The 18,377-nt window shown below is 39.9% G+C and overlaps 1 protein-coding gene across 1 annotated transcript in view; it reads left to right on the top strand.

The window, feature by feature from the left end:
* Positions 1-13,269, top strand: part of SNAP91 (synaptosome associated protein 91) — a 166,466-nt gene extending 153,197 nt beyond the window's left edge. Inside the window, exons 27-29 of the mRNA XM_052645916.1 lie at positions 7,740-7,823; positions 8,858-8,962; positions 13,177-13,269. Coding sequence (XP_052501876.1) covers positions 7,740-7,823; positions 8,858-8,962; positions 13,177-13,269 — 282 coding nt within the window. The remainder of the gene's footprint in view (positions 1-7,739; positions 7,824-8,857; positions 8,963-13,176) is intronic.
* The last annotated feature ends 5,108 nt before the right edge of the window (positions 13,270-18,377 follow it).

Genomic DNA, 18,377 nt, shown 5'->3' with positions numbered 1-18,377 from the left:
AGAGATACACTTATGCTTCCTTTCTTATTTTAATGCTGTTTCTTTTTCTTACCTAATTGCACTGACTAGATCTCCTAGTACCTCTTTCTCTTGTTCTTAGGGAGAAAACTTTCAGTCATTCGACTTTAAATATGATATTCAGTTCAGTTGTTCAGTCGTGTCTGACTCTTTGCGACCCCATGAACCACAGCACCCCAGGCCTCCCTGTCCATCACAAACTCCTGGAGTACACCCAAACCCGTGTCCATTGAGTCAGTGATGCCATCCAGCCGTCTCATCCTCTGTCTCATCCCCTTCTCCTCCTGCCCTCAATCTTTCGCAGCATCAGGGTCTTTTCCAGTGAGTCAACTCTTCACATCAGGTGGCCAAAGTATCGGAGTTTCAGCTTCAACATCAGTTCTTCCAGTGAACACCCAGGACTGATCTCCTTTAGGATGGACTGGTTGGAGCTCCTTGCAATCCAGGGGACTCTCAAGAGGCTTCTCCAAAACCACAGTTCAGAAGCATCAATTCTTTTGTGCTCAGCTTTCTTTATAGTCCAACTCTCACATCCATACATGACCACTGGAAAAACCATAGCCTTGACTAGATGGACCTTGTGGGCAAAGTAATGTCTCTGCTTTTGAATATCCTATCTAGGTTGGTCATAACTTTTCTTCCAAGGAGTAAGCATCTTTTAATTTCATGGCTGAAATCACCATCTGCAGTGATTTTGGAACCCAGAAAAATAAAGTCTGACACTGTTTGCACTGTTTCCCCATCTATTTCCCATGAAGTGATGGGACCGGATGCCATGATCTTCGTTTTCTGAATGTTGAGTTTTAAGCCAACTTCTTCACTCTCCTCTTTCACTTTTATCAAGTGGCTCTTTAGTTCTTCTCCATTTTCTGCCATAAGGGTGGTGTCATCTGCATATCTGAGGTTATTGATATTTCTCCCGGCAATCTTGATTCCAGCTTGTGCTTCCTCCAGCCCAGTGTTTCCCATGATGTACTCTGCATATACGTTAAATAAGCAGGGTGACAATATACAGCCTTGACGTACTCCTTTTCCTATTTGGAACCAGTCTGTTGTTCCATGTCCAGTTCTAACTGTTGCTTCCTGACCTGTATACAGATTTCTCAAGAGGCAGGTCAGGTGGTCTGGTATTCCCATCTTTTGAAGAATTTTCCACAGTTTATTGTGATCCACATAGTCAAAGGCTTTGGCATAGTCATTAAAGCAGAAATAGATGTTTTTCTGGAACTCTCTTGCTTTTTCCATGATCCAGTGGATGTTGGCAATTTGATCTCTGTTTCCTCTGCCTTTTCTAAAACCAGCTTGAACATCTGGAAGTTCACAGTTCACGTATTGCTGAAGCCTGGCTTGGAGAATTTTGAGCATTACTTTCTAGTGGGTGAGATGAGTGCAATTGTGAAGTAGTTTGAGCATTCTTTGGCATTGCCTTTCTTTGGGATTGGAATGAACACTGACCTTTTCCAGTCCTGTGGCCAGTGCCGAGTTTTCCAAATTTGCTGGCATATTGAGTGCAGCACTTTCACAGAATCATCTTTCAGGATTTGAACTAGCTCAACTGGAATTCCATCATCTCCACTAGCTTTGTTCATAGTGATGCTTCCTGAGGCCCACTTAACTTCACATTCCAAGATGTCTGGCTCTAGCTGAGTGATCACACCATCATGATTATCTGGGTCATGAAGATCTTTTTTGTACAGTTCTTCTGTGTATTCCTGCCACCTCTTCTTAATATCTTCTGCTTCTGTTAGGTCCATACCATTTCTGCCCTTTATCAAGCCCATCTTTGCAGAAAATCTTCCCTTGGTATCTCTAATTTTCTTGAAGAGATTTCTAGTCTTTCCCATTCTGTTGTTTTCCTCTGTTTCTTTGCATTGATCACTGAGGAAGACTTTCTTATCTCCCCTTGCTATTCTTTGGAACTCTGCATTCAGATGGGCATATGTTTCCTTTTCCCCTTTGCTTTTCACTTCCCTTCTTTTCACAGCTATTTGTAAGGCCTCCCCAGACAGCCATTTTGCTTTTCTGCATTTCTTTTCCATGGGGATGGTCTTGATCCCTGTCTCCTGTACAATGTCACGAACCTCCATCCATAATTCATCAGGCACTCTGTCTATCAGATCTTGTCCCTTAAATCTATTTCTCACTTCCACTGTATAGTCATAAAGGATTTGATTTAGGTTATACCTGAATGGTCTAGTGGTTTTCTCCACTTTCTTCAATTTCAGTCTCAATTTGGCAATAAGGAGTTCATGATCTGAGCCATATTCAGCTCCTGGTTTTGTTTTTGCTGACTGTATAGAGCTTCTCCATCTTTGGTTGCAAAGAATATAATCAATCTGATTTCGGTGTTGATCATCTGGTGATATCCATGTGTAGAGTCTTCTCTTGTGTTGTTGGAAGACGGTGTTTGCTATGACCAGTGCGTTCTCTTGGCAGAACTTTATTAGCCTTTGCCCTGCTTCATTCTATACTCCAAGGCCAAATTTGCCTGTTACATCAGGTGTTTCTTGACTTTGTACTTTTGCATTCCAGTCCCGTATAATGAAAAGGACATCTTTTTTGGTGTTAGTTCTAAAAGGTCTTGTAGGTCTTCATAGAACTGTTCAACTTCAGCTTCTTCAGCGTTACTGGTCAGGGCATAGACTTGGATTACTGTGATACTGAATGGTTTGCCTTGGAAACGAACAGAGATCATTCTGCCGTTTTTGAGATTGCATCCAAGTACTGCATTTCGGACTCTTTTGTTGACCATGATGGCTACTCCATTTCTTCTAAGGGATTCCTGCCCACAGTAATAGATATAATAGTCATCTGAGTTAAATTCACCCATAACAGTCCATCTTAGTTTGCTGATTCCTAGAAAGTCAATGTTCAGTCTTGCCATCTCCTGTTTGACCACTTCCAATTTGCCTTGATTCATGGACCTGACATTCTAGGTTCCTATGCAGTATTGCTCTTTACAGTGTCAAACCTTGCTTCTATCACCAGTACCATCCACAAGTGAGTGTTGTTTTTGCTTTGGCTCCATCCCTTCATCCTTTCTGGGGTTATTTCTGCACTGATCTCCAGTAGCATATTGGGCACCTACCGACCTGCAGAGTTCATCTTTCAGTGTCCTGTCTTTTTGCCTTTTCATGCTGTTCCAGGGGTTCTCAAGGCAAGAATACTGAAGTGGTTTGCCATTCCCTTCTCCAGTGGACCACATTCTGTCAGACCTTTCCACCGTGACCCATCTGTCTTGGGTGGCCCCACACAGCATGGCTTAGTTTCATTGAGTTAGACAAGGCTGTGGTCCATGTGATCAGATTGGCCTGTTGTCTGTGATTGTGGTTTCCATCTGTCTGCCCACTGATGTCCTCTCTCAGTGCCTACCATCTTACTTGGGTTTCTCTTACCTTGGACGTGGGGTATCTCTTCACGGCTGCTCCAGCAAAGCGCAGCCACTGCTCCTTACCTTGGACGTGGGGTAGCTCCTCACTGCTGCCACCCCTGACCTCATTGTGAGTTATTTGTAGATGCCCTTTATCAGGTGTAGGAATTCCCCTTCTATTTCTAGTTTATTTAGTGTTGTTGTGTCATGAATGGGTTGTGGATTTTGTGAAACACTTTTTCTGCATATACTGAGATCAGTTTTTCTTTTATTTCATTTCTTATATTATTATAGTATATTACACTAATTGATCCAACCTTACATTTCTGGAATAAATCTCACTTGGTCATGGGCTGTAATTCTTTTAATATGCTGCTAGATGTGGATGTGGTATGCTAGTATTCTGTTGAGAATTTTTATATTTATATTTGTAAGGAATTTGGCTGTAGTTTTCTTATGATGTCCTTGTCTGTATTTGGCATCACAGTAATACCGGCATCAAAGAATGATTAGAAAATGTTCCTTTTCTGTTTTTTTGAGAGCTTGAGAAGGGACCTTTAATAGAATGGACCAGTGAAGCCATCTGATTCTGGGCATCTGTGATCAAAAGTTTTTGATTACTAACTCAGTCTCTTTACTTGCTATACATCTATTTAGATTTTTTTTTTAATTTCTTCTTGAGTCAGGTTTGGTAGTTTGTGTCTTTCTTGGAGTTTGACTGTTGCATCTAGATTATCTAATGTTTTAGCATATAATTTCTTATAATATATCCTTTTAATTCTTTTTATTTCTGTAAGATTGGTAGTAATATCTCCACTTCCTTTCCTGATTTTGGTCATTTAGGTTTCTCTTTTTTTCTTGTCTACTTGAAAGTTTATTCATTTTATTGATCTTTTCAAAGATCTTTTCTTTCCTCTTTTGTTTTCCCATTCTTTTTTTAATTTTTCTCTACTCTAATTGTTTTTATTTCCTTTCTCTGCTCACTTTAGAATTAGTTCTTCTTTTTTGTAGTTTCTTATGGTAGAAGTTTAGATTATTGAGTTGAGATCTTTCTCCTGCATATGAGCTATATGTTCTTGTTTCTTTTCATATCTCATAATTTTTTATTGGAACCTGAATACATTGAATATTATAATATGGCAGCACTGAAAATCATGTTCTACCCTTCCCCAAGGTTTGTTGTTGCTACTTTTTTTTGTTATTGTTGTTTTGCTACTTTGGTAGAGGGAGTTATTTGCTTGCTTGTTTTGTCCTTTAGCTACTTGGTCAGCTGAGAATTAGACAGATACTACTTAAACTCCTGGAACCAAAAATACCTCTTGGTATTTGCAGAGGGGCTATGCGTGTGTGTTAGGCATGACTTGAGACTCAACCAGGCAGGTTGTAACTCTACCTTAGCAATTACTACCACTTGCTTAAAGCCTCCAAGTCAGCCCAGAGGCATCTCAAGTCTTTCTGGAGTATGTGCATAGCCCTGGGCATGTGCATGGCTATCTAATTTCCCAGGAGGATGTCTGGATTTTTCAAACCCTTAATCCTCAAAGCATCTCATTCTCCAGCCTTTCCTCCGAGCTTTTTGTTTAGGCTGCTATTTGCCGTGACTGATATCCATTACCTGATACAGCAACAACTGAAAAATTTGCCTTTAAGTATTTTCCACAAATGTCCTCAGATAACAGCTTTAGCACTAGATGGGTTCCCAGTTGGGCAAGATAACAATAAGCCTTTTGAGCCAGTGTTTCTGGGAAGCCACATAGACAAGAGACAAGACAAAGCAAATAATTAAAATATTTTCTGCTCCTTGTGATACTGTTCCTGGGAATGTGTGGTGTTATTTTCAAGGCTACATCTGAACTGGAGGACAGTGTAAATTTCAAGGGATTGCAGTAGGGTTAATTTTATGCCTAAGGGAAGCCTTAGGGGTTTTAGTATATGACTGAAAACTCTCAAACCTGAGCCTGAAATGGGATATGTGAGCAGTATTATGTGTAGCCTTCTAAATGCTTCCTGAAAGTGAAGTCGCTCAGTCGTGTCCGACTCTTTGCGACCCCATGGACTGTAGCCTATCAAGCTCGTCTGTCCATGGGGTTTTCCAGGCAAGAGTGCTGGAGCGGATTGCCATTTCCTTCTCCAGGGGATCTTCCTGACCCAGGAATCGAACCCAGGTCTCCTGCATTGCAGGCAGATGCTTTAACATCTCAGCCACCAGGGAAATGCGTCCTAAAACTTCTAATTAATTTTGGTCTTTGTACAAATGTACAACAGTCAGAAGTCAGAGAGAAGCAAATATAACACAAAAAAGAATAATATAAAAAACTGGGAATAAAAACCACCATATGACCCAGCAATCCCACTACTAGGCATATATCCTGAGAAAATCAAAACTGAAAAAGATTCATGTACTCTAATGTTCGTTGCATCTCTACTTAAAATAGCTAGAACATGGAAGCAACCTAGATGTCAATGGACAGATGAATGGATAAAGAAGCTGTGGTACATGTATACAATGGGATATTACTCAGCCATATAATATAATGCATTTGAGTCCATTCTAATGAGATGGATGAACCTAGAGCCTGTTATACAGAGTGAAGTCAGAAAGAGAAATATACATATTGTATGGTTGGTTGGTGGTGGTTTAGTCGCTCAGTCGTGTCTGACTCTATGGACTGTAGCCCGCCTGCCTCCTCTGTCCACGGGATTTCCCAGGCAAGGATACTGGAGTAGGGTGCCATTTCCTTCTCCAAGGGATCTTCCCAGTCCAGGGATTGAACCTGTGTCTCTTGCATTGGCAGGCGGATTCTTTACCGCTGAGCCACCAGGGAACCATTGTATGGTTGGTTGGTGGTTGTTTAGTTGCTCCGTCGTGTCTGACTCTATGTGACCCCATGGACTGTAAATATTGTTTCAGTTCAGTTCAGTCACTCAGTTGTGTCCAACTCTGCGACCCCATGAATCACAGCACGCCAGGTCTCCCTGTCCATCACCAACTCCTGGAGTTCACTCAGACTCTCGTCCATCGAGTCCGTGATGCCATCCAGCCATCTCATCCTCTGTCGTCCCCTTCTCCTCCTGCCCTCTATCCCTCCCAGCATCAGAGTCTTTTCCAATGACTCAACTCTTTGCATGAGGTGGCCAAAGTACTGGAGTTTCAGCTTTAGCATCATTCCTTCCAAAGAAATCCCAGGGTTGATCTTCTTCAGAATGGACTGGTTGGATCTTCTTGCAGTCCAAGGGACTCTCAAGAGTCTTCTCCAACACCACAGTTCAAAAGCATCAATTCTTCGGCACTCAGCCTTCTTCACAGTCCAACTCTCACATCTACACATGACTACTGGAAAAACCATAGCCTTGACTAGACGGACCTTAGTCGGCAAAGTAATGTCTCTGCTTTTGAATATACTATCTAGGTTGGTCATAACTTTTCTTCCAAGGAGTAAGCGTCTTTTCATTTCATGGCTGCAATCACCATCTGCAGTGATTTTGGAGCCCATAAAAATAAAGTCTGACACTGTTTCCACTGTTTCCCCATCTATTTCCCATGTGTACTAATGCATATATATGGAATCTAGAAAGATGGTACCAATAAATTTATTTGCAGGGCAGCAGTGGAGAAACAGACATAAAAAACAGACTTATGGACAGGGGGAGGAAGGAGAGGATGAGATGTATGGAGAGAGTAACATGGAAACTTGTATTACCATATGTAAAATAGATAGCCAATGGGAATTTGCCCTGTGGCTCAGGGAACTCAAATAGGGGCTCTCTAACAACCCTTTAGAGGGGTGGGATGGGGAGGGAGATGAGGGGAGGTTCAAGAGGAAGGGGACATATGTATACCTATAGCTAATTCATGTTGATATTTGGCAGAAAGCAACAATATTCTATGAAGCAATTATCCTTCAATTAAAAAATAGATTAATTTTTTTAAGTGAGGGGAAATGGAAACCAAGCTTTAAACATGTAAATGGAAGCATTCCTCAAATTTCTAATTCAATGCCTATTGGAGAATATAATGATTAGACACAAAAAAGTTTAGAAAAATTTGACTTCTTCACATTGAAGGTGGCATAAGTAGGTAGAGAGCATAAGCTGAGCCCCAGTAGCTCCACAATGGTGAACATCATGTTAGTAACCTTTGTATCACTGGCGTGGTACTATTGCCTATTTTTAAAATTGAAAACTGAAATCTGAGATTTCTTTATATCTTCACACATACTTAAGAGCATGCATTTAAAAGTTACATTCTGTCCTTTTAAAGCCATATTATATTGGTTCTTTTTGTTTGTTGTGTGTGTGTGTGTATGTATGTATGTATGTGTCTGTATGTGTTTTGTGGTTTTTTTGATAGCAAGGAGCTGTACCTCCAACCAGTTCAGTTCCTCCTGTTGCCGGGGCCCCATCTGTCGGACAACCTGGAGCAGGGTTTGGAATGGTGAGTGATGACCTGTTTTAAAAATTATAATTAATACGTCTAAGGACTTTGCCAAATCCCAGATTAACTATAGAATGTAATTCTTCCCATAATGCAGAAGAGTAAAATTTAAAAATTAAGTCATCTGCTTTAGACATTAAGTAGTCTACACAGGACATGATCAAGTCAGTTATAAGACACTTAAAATAATTTTCCACCATCAAAATAAATTTTGTAGTGCACTGATAATGTCATTTTTGGAGTACCATTTACCAAACCAGTGACCTGGCTCTTAGCTCAATCATCAAAATCAACTTTTCATCAGTATACTGAATTTTCACTTACCACTTTATCACTAGCAAATTTTAGGACTATTTCCCATAAAAAAACAAGTCTTTACCTGTTTAAGAACTATACATACAGAAGATAGATAAACAACAGCAAATCCTGATTGGGGTAAGGATGCTATCTGGCCAGCCAGGCTTCTCAGGCACCTCAGTGGTTCCCTGCCATCTGCCAGCCTCACAACACCCATCATTCTAAAGTACAAGTTGTAGGAACTTATCTGATGGTCTGGAGTTTCCAAGGTGAGCTCAGTGGCAAAGAATCTGCCTGCCTATGCAGGAGAGACGAGTTCAATCCCTGGGTTGGGAAGATCCCTTGGAGGAAGAAATGGCAACCCACTCCAGTATTCTTGCCTCAGAAATCCCATGGATAGAGGAGCCTGGCGAGCTACAGTCCATGGAGTTGCAAAGAGTCAGACACAGTTGAGTGTGCACCCTGGCAGTCCAGTGGTTAAGAATCCATGCTTCCATTGTAAGGGTGCACAGGTTCAGTCCCTGGTCGGGGAACTAAGATCCCCACATGCCACACAGCATAGCCAAAAACATAAATAAAAATAAATTTAAGTAAGCATCTTTGTAAAAAATTACAAGTGATACTTTTTCACAAACTTGGATTCCTTAGAAATTTTCTTTAACATATGGAAGACATAAACGTCAGGGCATTGCCAGAGTGGACTCCACTCAGACTGTGAACCCTTCTGCTTTTCTCAGCCTCCAGCAGGGACAGGCATGCCCATGATGCCTCAGCAGCCTGTCATGTTTGCACAGCCCATGATGAGGCCACCCTTTGGAGTTGCAGCTGTACCTGGCACACAGGTCAGTTTTTAAAGGTCCACAAAAGAATGACGTTAATTTATAAGTGTAAACTGTCATGTGACCAACAATTTGAAAATGTTCTTAGCTGATGCCATCTTCATGTTTGGTGCTTGGGAAGAAGTAAAGGGAACAAGGAAGACAGATGAACAGTGGTGACATGGTGACATTTAAAGGAAAATGGTAGAAAAAACTAACTATCCTGAGGTCCCTCCATGCCTTTCCTTAATTTGGAATGTTTCCTGAGAACTACCAGGTGTTTAAAATATCTAGGCATTTATTCCAGTAAAAAAATGAGTAGCTCTAATCCACTGTCTTACTATGTTTTCCTAGAGTTAGCCAAAATTAAGTTTAGGGACACCATACTCCTTGTTGCTAAGTTTGCCCAAGACTAGTGACACTAACTGCAGTGAGTCTGCCAAACTGTAAAGCCTAGATCTTGGCATCCAGTCCCATCACTTCATGGCAGATATATGGGGGGGGGGGGGGGGGGGGGGGTGGGAGGGGAGGGAATGGAAACAGTGTATTTCCTTGGGCTCCAAATTCACTGCAGATGGTGACTGCAACAGTGAAATTAAAAGACACTTGCTCCTTGGACAGAGAAGGCAATGGCACCCCATTCCAGTACTCTTGCCTGGAAAATCCCTTGGAAGAAAAGCTATGACCAACCTAGACATCATATTAAAAAACAGAGACATCACTTTACTGACAAAGGTCTGTCTAGTCAAAGCTATGGTTTTTCCAGTAGTCATGAATGGATGTGGGAGCTGAACCATAAAGAAGACTGAGTGCTGAAGATCTGATGTTTTCTATCTGTGGTGCTGGAGGACTCTTCCGAGTCCCTTGAACAGCAAAGAGATCAAACCAGTCCATCCTAAAGGAAATAAACCCTGAATGTTCATTGGAAGGGCTGAAGCTGAAGCTCCAGTATCTTGGTCACCTGATGCAAAGAGCTAACTCATTGGAAAAGACCCTGTTGCTGGGAAAGATTGAGGGCAGGAGGAGAAGCAGGCAACAGAGCATGAGATGGTTGGATGGCATCACTGACTCAATGGACATGAGTTTGAGCAAACTGCAGGAGATGGTGAAGGACAGGGAAGTCTAGTGTGCTGCAGTCCATGGGGTCACAAAGAGTCAGACCCGACTGAGTGGCTGAACAGCAACAACAACAGCACAGCCTGAGGGACCAATTCCCACAAGACTGCCCTCATCAGACCCTTCAGGTCCCAAAGGTCACCCTCACTTCAGACCAGCTGCCTGCAGATTTAAGGGTTCCCAGGACCACCCTCAGACTAGGCAGTTTTCTAGAAGGACTCATAGAGCTCAGGGAAGCACTAACTTTACAATGACAGTTTTATTATAGTGAAGAGATAAAAACAGATCCAGCCAAAAGAAGAGATGCACTGGGCAAAGCCTGGGAGGATCCCACATGAAGCTTCTTTGTCCTCAGGGATGCATTACCCAGCCGGCATCACTGTGTGAGGATACACATGCAGTGCTGCTAACCCAAGAAGCTTACCTGAGCTTCAGGACGCAGAGTTTTTATTAAGCTCTCATTATATAGGAATGACTAACTGAATCATGTCTCACGTGGCTGAACTCCCTCTCCAGCCTCCATCCCTCCCTGAAGGTCAAGTTCATATCCTGTGGGCCCAAAGACTGAACTGTTAAATCACATGGTTGATTTTCTGGCATGGCCAGCCCCCAACCCTGAGTTACCTAGTTAGCATAAATTATCAGGTGTGGTGCCACAAACCCACTCTGAATAACAAAGACATTCCCAGTACTAGGTAAATTCCAAAGGTTTAGAAGTTACCAACCAGGGTCCAGGACAAAGGGCAAACGTCTCTTTTGATGAGGCCAAGTTTCTTACTATACAGTATGCTACCTTTATTTGCAAAGATCCTAAAATATATGCACTTTGTTGAACTGTTTTGCGGCTAATAATGATATTCATACTGATAAGTCACCCTTTGTTTATTCCTCTCATAAATGCCTGGCCCAAGTGAAGGTAAATGTAGAACCAAAGAAGTTTTCACCATGAGAAACTGATTTAGGATGGAGGAAGAACATTATAACTACTAGCACCATGCTGAGCACTCAAAACACATGGCTCTAATATATTTTAAGGATATCAGTAAATAGTTTCACTTCTGTTGTATATTTTTAAATTTATCACGTGTGTTTCTATTGTCTCAGCCTCACAATAGGAATCCTATTGTGAACCTTCTGAATGTACTTTAATCCCCTTTTCTTCCTTGAATCATCTCTAAATTCTTTCTCTACCTGTTCCCAAAATTGGCTTCAGTTTCTTTACTTTAACCCTTCAAAAGCCATAATGACCAGGAGAGTGATGGTGTGTGTCCAAAAAGATAAATTTGAAATGTAAGAGACTCCAGCCTTCGAGGCCATCACCAAAGCACTGGCTTCCTGAGGAATTTTCTCTTCTGCTCTGAGATAATGAAGCTACCTAAAGTTGTTTGGGGTGGGAGAGTGTGGGGGAGGGTGGTGGGTGGGAAGTGGATATGGTGGGAAGTTTTGGGTTTCATAGTTGGGATTACAGTCAATCTAGATATATTTAAATTCCAAGAAAGAATCTCACTTATGAATATTTCCTTGATGGTTAAATATATCCATGACTATCTGCCACCTTTTTGAAAAACAGAAATTGAAAGGATGTTACTGACATTTTTCAAAGTCTTATTGTATTTGCTGTGCTGAATGCTTTAGAAATAATATAGTTTTATTGTATAAGGTAGTTTTCCTGCTTGATACCAGTGTTGCATAGCATCAGTTTGTTTACTTAATTCAAAGGATGAAAATGAAAAATAGCTGATACAATGAAAACAGTGTTTTAATCATTTAATTGAATTTATGGTAATTTGGGAAATGGTATGCCATAGTTATACAATCTTTAAGCTGTATTTCCTACATCAGAGAAGAATCATAGCTGATTAGATACTAGATAAGAAAGCAAACATGAGTTAGTAGCTTTGGAAGACATAGAAATTTTTCATTACTGGTGTGTGGACTCTTGCACTATAGGTCAGTTGGTTGGTGTCACAATGTCATATCACCTAATTATTAATTATGGACCAGTCCTCGAGTTTCTTATCTTCCAAACAACTTTGACCCTTTATATTTATTTTTTCCTGGCCTTTCCATGAGCTAGGACCTCAATTTTAAAAATTGAAATTTGACTGATACTTACTGCAGTTAATCAATAGTTTCTGGACAAAGGAACAAATCTAAAACTCCTTATTTCTGGAGCTTTGTTTACAGAACCAAAAAAGAAAACATACATCCCTGCCCTTCAGTCCCAGGTTCCTGAGTTTCCATCTTGTTACAAGCATAGAAGATTAATTAGCTCAAAGGATACATGTTAGTTATTGTTCTATGTAGACTCCATGACATTTTTCAAGGCCTTGAACCCTAACATTCCTGCAAAAGCCTGTTCCCAAAACTTATGTTTGTCACACAATGAAATAATTTAGGTATTCATTAAACAGAAGCAAGGTAAGTAAATTTTTGGTTGCTTTTGCTTCAGGTTTAGTATGATTCTTCTCTGTAGCATCTAATAATTAATCTTCTCTACAAGCTGGATAGGCAAGATTGGAATTCAGTAACATTCACAACTAGACTATTTGCTCATCCGAAAACAAACAGTGCCCCCAGATTTGACAGGTGTTCACTTAAAATACTTTATATGAAGTTCTAGGCTATTTAGCTAATATTTTAAAGTAATTTCTTAAGTGACTTTCTGCAAGCTGTTTTCTTTCCATTTTTCCTTTGAACTCACTCTCTGAGAAAAGTCGTTTATATTCCTGTATTAGTTTAGAGGTACTAATAACTCAAAGTCACAATGCTTTGAATAGAGAAGTTGTTTTTTTCACTATGTATTTATAATAGCTTTAATGTGACTAGTTTTTCACATCTTCCCTAACTAATATCCATATTGTTCTACAGGAGTCCTCAAATTTTGCTTTGGCTTAATTTGATGTCAAATAATTTCAAGAAAGCCAATATCCTTTGAAGTGTGTTTTTTAAATCCAAAATCCAAAACAACCCTGTGACTAAGTAGAACAAAGTAGATTTTGTAAACTTTAGCCATCTAACCTTCTGCATGTTTGTTTTCTGTGGTATGTGCTTGGCCTAATGCTTATCTATCTCTGTTTGCTTTCTGTTTCCACTGTCTTGGGCTGGCTTTTCCTCGTTAGCTTTCTCCAAGCCCTACACCTGCCTCTCAGAGTCCCAAGAAACCTCCAGCAAAGGACCCATTAGCGGATCTTAACATCAAGGATTTCTTGTAAACAATTTAAGGTATCTAATATTGAGCTTTTCCTGTGGGCTTGTAATAGTGACGTGTGCTATGCTTAGCTGTTTTATTAGGTATAATATTTGTACTTCTGTGTCTTTAATACATATATATATAATAATAATTGTTTGAATGTGTATGCTTTTGAAATCCATATTGAAAGCTATCTTTGTCAGTGATTTTTTAATCTTACTTAATTTGCAAAACTAAGAGGGAGAGAAACCTCCAAATTGTCTTTACCCTGGAAAACACACAGATTATGCTAATAAAGCAAAAGTTTGCCCAAGCTACTTCATAAATTAGAAAATTACTACTGCATTCTATAATGACTAGAATTTATGGAAAGGTAGCATTTATAATACTTCAATTAGAAACTGTCTAAGAATATATTTGGTGACAATTGTAATTTTATTTTGCTTATTCTTATTTGGCCTCATCAAGTAAAGCTTAGATTTATTACCCTTTGTATCTCTGCATTCAGGCAAAATTTTCATTTCTAACATTCTAGTTTTAAATTTCTAATGTAATTTGTGAAATTACATTATGGCTAATAGTGGACTTATAGAAGGAAACTAATGAAGGCGATTTGCTGTTAACCCCAGAACCTGACACAGTGGATAGCTTCTCAACAAATACTAAGTTGGCCAAAAAATTCATTCAAATTTTTCATGTTACAGAAAAACCAGAGCGAACTTTTTTGGCCAACCTAATACTTGCTGAATGTGGGTGAACACTAGTAATGATGCTTTTCATTTACACAGTATTTTTCATTCTTCCCAGTAATTAACTCTTTGATCACCTCTGTTGGAGAGCAAACCCTGCAGGATAAGCTAGCCAGATACTTTGGCTTCCATTTCACAGCTAAAGAAACTGTCCCTTGGCATTAAGTGATTTGTCCAGGGTCACACTGGAAGAGAAGTATGAGTGTTGAAGTTTTTGAACCCCTGTCTGGTGTTCTTTTTATCATACATCTACTATATATATATATTTAAACTTCCTCTGATGCCTACGATGAATTTTGTGGATTTCTGCCTTGTGATTTTTTTTCTTCATACAACATTAATAATTGATCATTTTAAGGCCTTGACATCTCAGCCAAGTAATTCTCCTTGAGCCCAACTTTTCTGTTCCACTTTGGGTTGGATTGGGCTGAGGTGGGCATCATGCGTAAATAAGACATCAAGCACTTATTTCTTAGCAGCTGAAGTTTCAGAAATGGCCAAGAGTGCAGCAGGAAGCAGCACTTGTTATTCAGAAATGTTGCTGTCCACGTGTGCTGGAATTCTGAGAAGTGCCCGAAACAGAAGTGCTTGAGACACCCTCTGCTCTCAGATTCAGCCAAAAGAGGGACAGACGCAGACTGTGTTACAAAGGAGAGTTACTCCCATGCCTAAGCCTGAAGACCCCAGGAAGGGGTTCCTGGCAGAGATGACACAGCACAGGAGATAGCAGCGAGGGGAGAGGGCGTGTAAATGAAGGCTTTGCATCACTGGGGATGTCTCCCCTCTCTGTTCTGTCACTTGTACAAGTACTTAGTGGCTCCTTGAAAACCTTAACTGAAAAGAACCCCAGGAAACGGAATCCTTGCCCTCCCCCTTTTTTTTCACTGCCCTTAAGATTAACTGTTTTTAATTGATACTGAATGTCTTGCTAAGATTTTTTCTAAGTATACTTAGAAATTGGAAATTGGGTACTTTCTAAGTATCCAATTTCCAAATTTTGCCAATAGAATTTGCTTACTTAAAATGAAGCTATACATTGAAAAAAAATTTTTTTTTAATTTTCCTGAATGAAACTTTAAGCTTGTCTTAAAGAATTGTGAAAAGTGTTTAAATGTGACTTTGGTAATATGAAGACCTGCTGTGTAAAACAGCGAAGTAAAATTGCAAGGAAGGTAAAATGTTTGAGAACTACTATAATACTGTTTTCTAATTCAAGTGCTTTTTTATCTTTACAGCTGCAATTTTTGTGACTGAATAGGAAAAAAACTAATGACTTTGGAGACTTCAAATAAAACTGATGCTCAGAGTTTCAAAGGGAGCCACCAGTACCAATCCCAATGCTTATTCATAACTCCTCTTCCAAAACGTGTAGCACAGCTGTGAAAGTGAACATTAGCAATGTGTACTACCTTAGCTGTTATCCCTACTCTCAAAGTTGTAGTGTATGTGGGTTCTTTGTGTGTTGCGTGATGTAAACAATGAATGGATGTTTCTGATGCCTTTAGTGCTCTCTGGACCTCGCCCATGGACGGATGATGCAGCTGTTGTGTGGTGAGCCATTGGGAAAGACGTGTCTGTGTTTTTGAAGGTTTCAATGTATATATAACTTTTGGACACACCTGAACTCTCCCCATAAATTCTCTTTTCTTCTGTATCTGCGTTACAAATATAGTGTGATAATATCAGATAGTAAGGAAAACACTCTTAAATATACAGAACTTTTTTCGGTGTGGAGTACACTTTTCCAATCACAGGAACTTCAGCTGTGGTGGGAAATGTTTATTTTTGTGGCGCTATATATGTTAAGAAATTTTATTTAAAAAAAATATAAAGGTTAATGTCCATAACAAATGTTTCCCCTCAAAGCTACCTTAATCAAGAATGAAAAATCATATGGGAAGAATTCCATATTTAATCACTGCTGTATTAAATTATCTACTTTAATTATGTTTGACAGTTTTTGCATCTAAATTGACCTACTTGTTCATTCTTGATTCAGTGCACTGAAAGTAAAGGGTCTGTTTCCATCTTGTCTGTGAAAATGCAATTAGAAGTGTGCTATTCAAGTGATTATGAAGGCACCGCAAGGTATAGCTGTAATTTAAAGTTTACTGCAAATCTTTTTATTTTCTTGTGGGGTTTATGTACATCTGTTAATTTAGTATTTCTTTGTGTGCTCTGTAGACTAGAGTTCTTCCATCCCTCAACTGAGCTCCAAGTAGGTTTTGTTGTACCATTGTGATTAGAATTTAAACGAAATCAGAGAATTGTATTCTTTACTGTACATACTGTATTCTTTAATTTTTAAGTTGTCGTCATATCGTCTGTGCTGATGGCTTGGCTTTAAGATGTTGATGCATACATGAGGTCACTGTTGATCAGTGTTGCTAGTGGCTTGGCCGCTCTTTGTTAAAGCATATTGGGTTGGAAAGGTGTTTGCCTTTTTTTCAAATTACTCAATAGATGTATGGTACCATTTAAAAGTGGTTGTATCTGAATTTACTGTGGGGATAACATACACTGTAATGGGGAAAATTACCTAAAACCAATTTCAACATGGCTTTTCTTTGTATTTCGGTTCAAAAATCCAGTGCATGTACGCCCTCTGAGATGCAATAAACACCTCGAACAAAGAAAATGCAAACATCATCTTTTTCTCTTTGATTATTTTTAATGGGAAAAAGTCTGTTTCAGATGACACACATATCATATACAAAATATTGCAAATGTTAAACCATTTAGGATGAGAAATGCAGTCTGTGCCAACATAGTTTTGATTCTTTTTCAATAAAAAAGTAAGGGGAAAAAAACCATTTAATCAGCTGTCGTTAAACTTGGGACTCCATGGCTGCTGCCAAATAAATTAAAACCCCATATTTCAAAAAAGAAAAGGATGAACTTTCTTTTAAAATATGCAATTAAATTCTTATAATGTATTTGCATGAATTTTCTGTGAAAGTTGAAGAGTTAATGATTTGGGGTCATAGTTTCCATACTCATGGCCTTCCCTTGTTGCTCAGCTGGTAAAGAATCCGCCTGCAGTGTGGGAGACCTGGGTTTGATCCCTGGGTTGGGAAGATCCCCTGGAGAAGGGAAAGGCTACCCACTCTAGTATTCTGGCCTGGAGAATTCCATGGACTGTATAGTCCATGGGGTTACAAAGAGTTGGACACAACTGAGCAACTTTCAGTTCACTTCCATACTCACACACTGGCATGCACAGACACTCAGACACAAAATCTAGATTAGCCAGTGTTCTTGCCTGGAGAGTCCCAGGGACGGCAGAGCCTGGTGGGCTGCCATCTGTGGGGTTGCACAGAGTTGGACACGACTGAAGCAGCTTAGCAGCAGCAGTAAAATTGCATGACCTGATGCCCATAACTAGATTGTTACAATGTCTCAAAAAGTAGTCCAATCTCAAATAGAAGTGTTCCTCAAATAGAAAGTGAAAGTCTCTCAGTCAAAGTCCGACTGTTTGTGACCCCATGGACTATACAGTCCATGGAATACTCCAGGCCAGAATACTGGAGTGGGTAGCCTTTCCCTTCTCCAGGGGATCTCCCCAACCCAAGGATCAAACCCAGGTCTTCCTCATTGCAGGTGGATTCTTTACCAGCTGAGCCACAAGGGAAGCCCAAGAATACTGGAGTGGGTAGCCTATCCCTTATCCAGCAGATCTTTCTGACCCAGGAATCAAACCAGGGTCTCCTGCATTGCAGGTGGATTCTTTACCAACTGAGCTATCAGGGAAACCATTTTTCCTCAAATAGAAACATATTTCTATTTCTAAATTGCCCTTTGCTGAGTTACCTAGGATTTGTCTTGAGAACTAGCTTTCAGAAACTAGTATCTGATTATATAATATGATTTTTATAGATATAGTATGATCATATATTACTTTGTGGGCATATTGTAATAAAATGTATTTCAGATTATAAATAATTTTAAGCTTTTAGTATTGCATTTTTAATATGCTTTGTCTGTTCATTGGCCCATGTGGTATAAATTCTTAATAGGTAAAGATACAAGAGCATTATTTTTAAATTGGACACTGAAACCTTGCTGTGCTGATTCTTCATGTCCTTGTCGGGAGAATTACCTCATAGAAGAGATGCTGGATAAGGGCCTCTACTCAAACAACTCATTTTTCTGGAGAACCTTCAACACAAGTCCGTTTTATCCATGGTGTTCTACGTGGTAAGGATGTCTGTCCTACCTCACCTGGGCTCTGCATGCACGCACACGTGAGCACAAGTACACCATTTGGGTTGTGACCACACCACTGCTTACACAAGGCGTCAATGTGCCAGCCAACACATGGCCCTCGGCCTAAATCCCCTCTCCAACCCCACGGTGCAACTCATTCCTCTGTCCGTCGTGG

The sequence above is a fragment of the Budorcas taxicolor genome, chromosome 9, assembly GCF_023091745.1.
Source record: "Budorcas taxicolor isolate Tak-1 chromosome 9, Takin1.1, whole genome shotgun sequence".
Classification (NCBI taxonomy): Eukaryota; Metazoa; Chordata; class Mammalia; order Artiodactyla; family Bovidae; genus Budorcas; species Budorcas taxicolor.
This window is presented reverse-complemented; position numbering and strand designations above follow the sequence as displayed.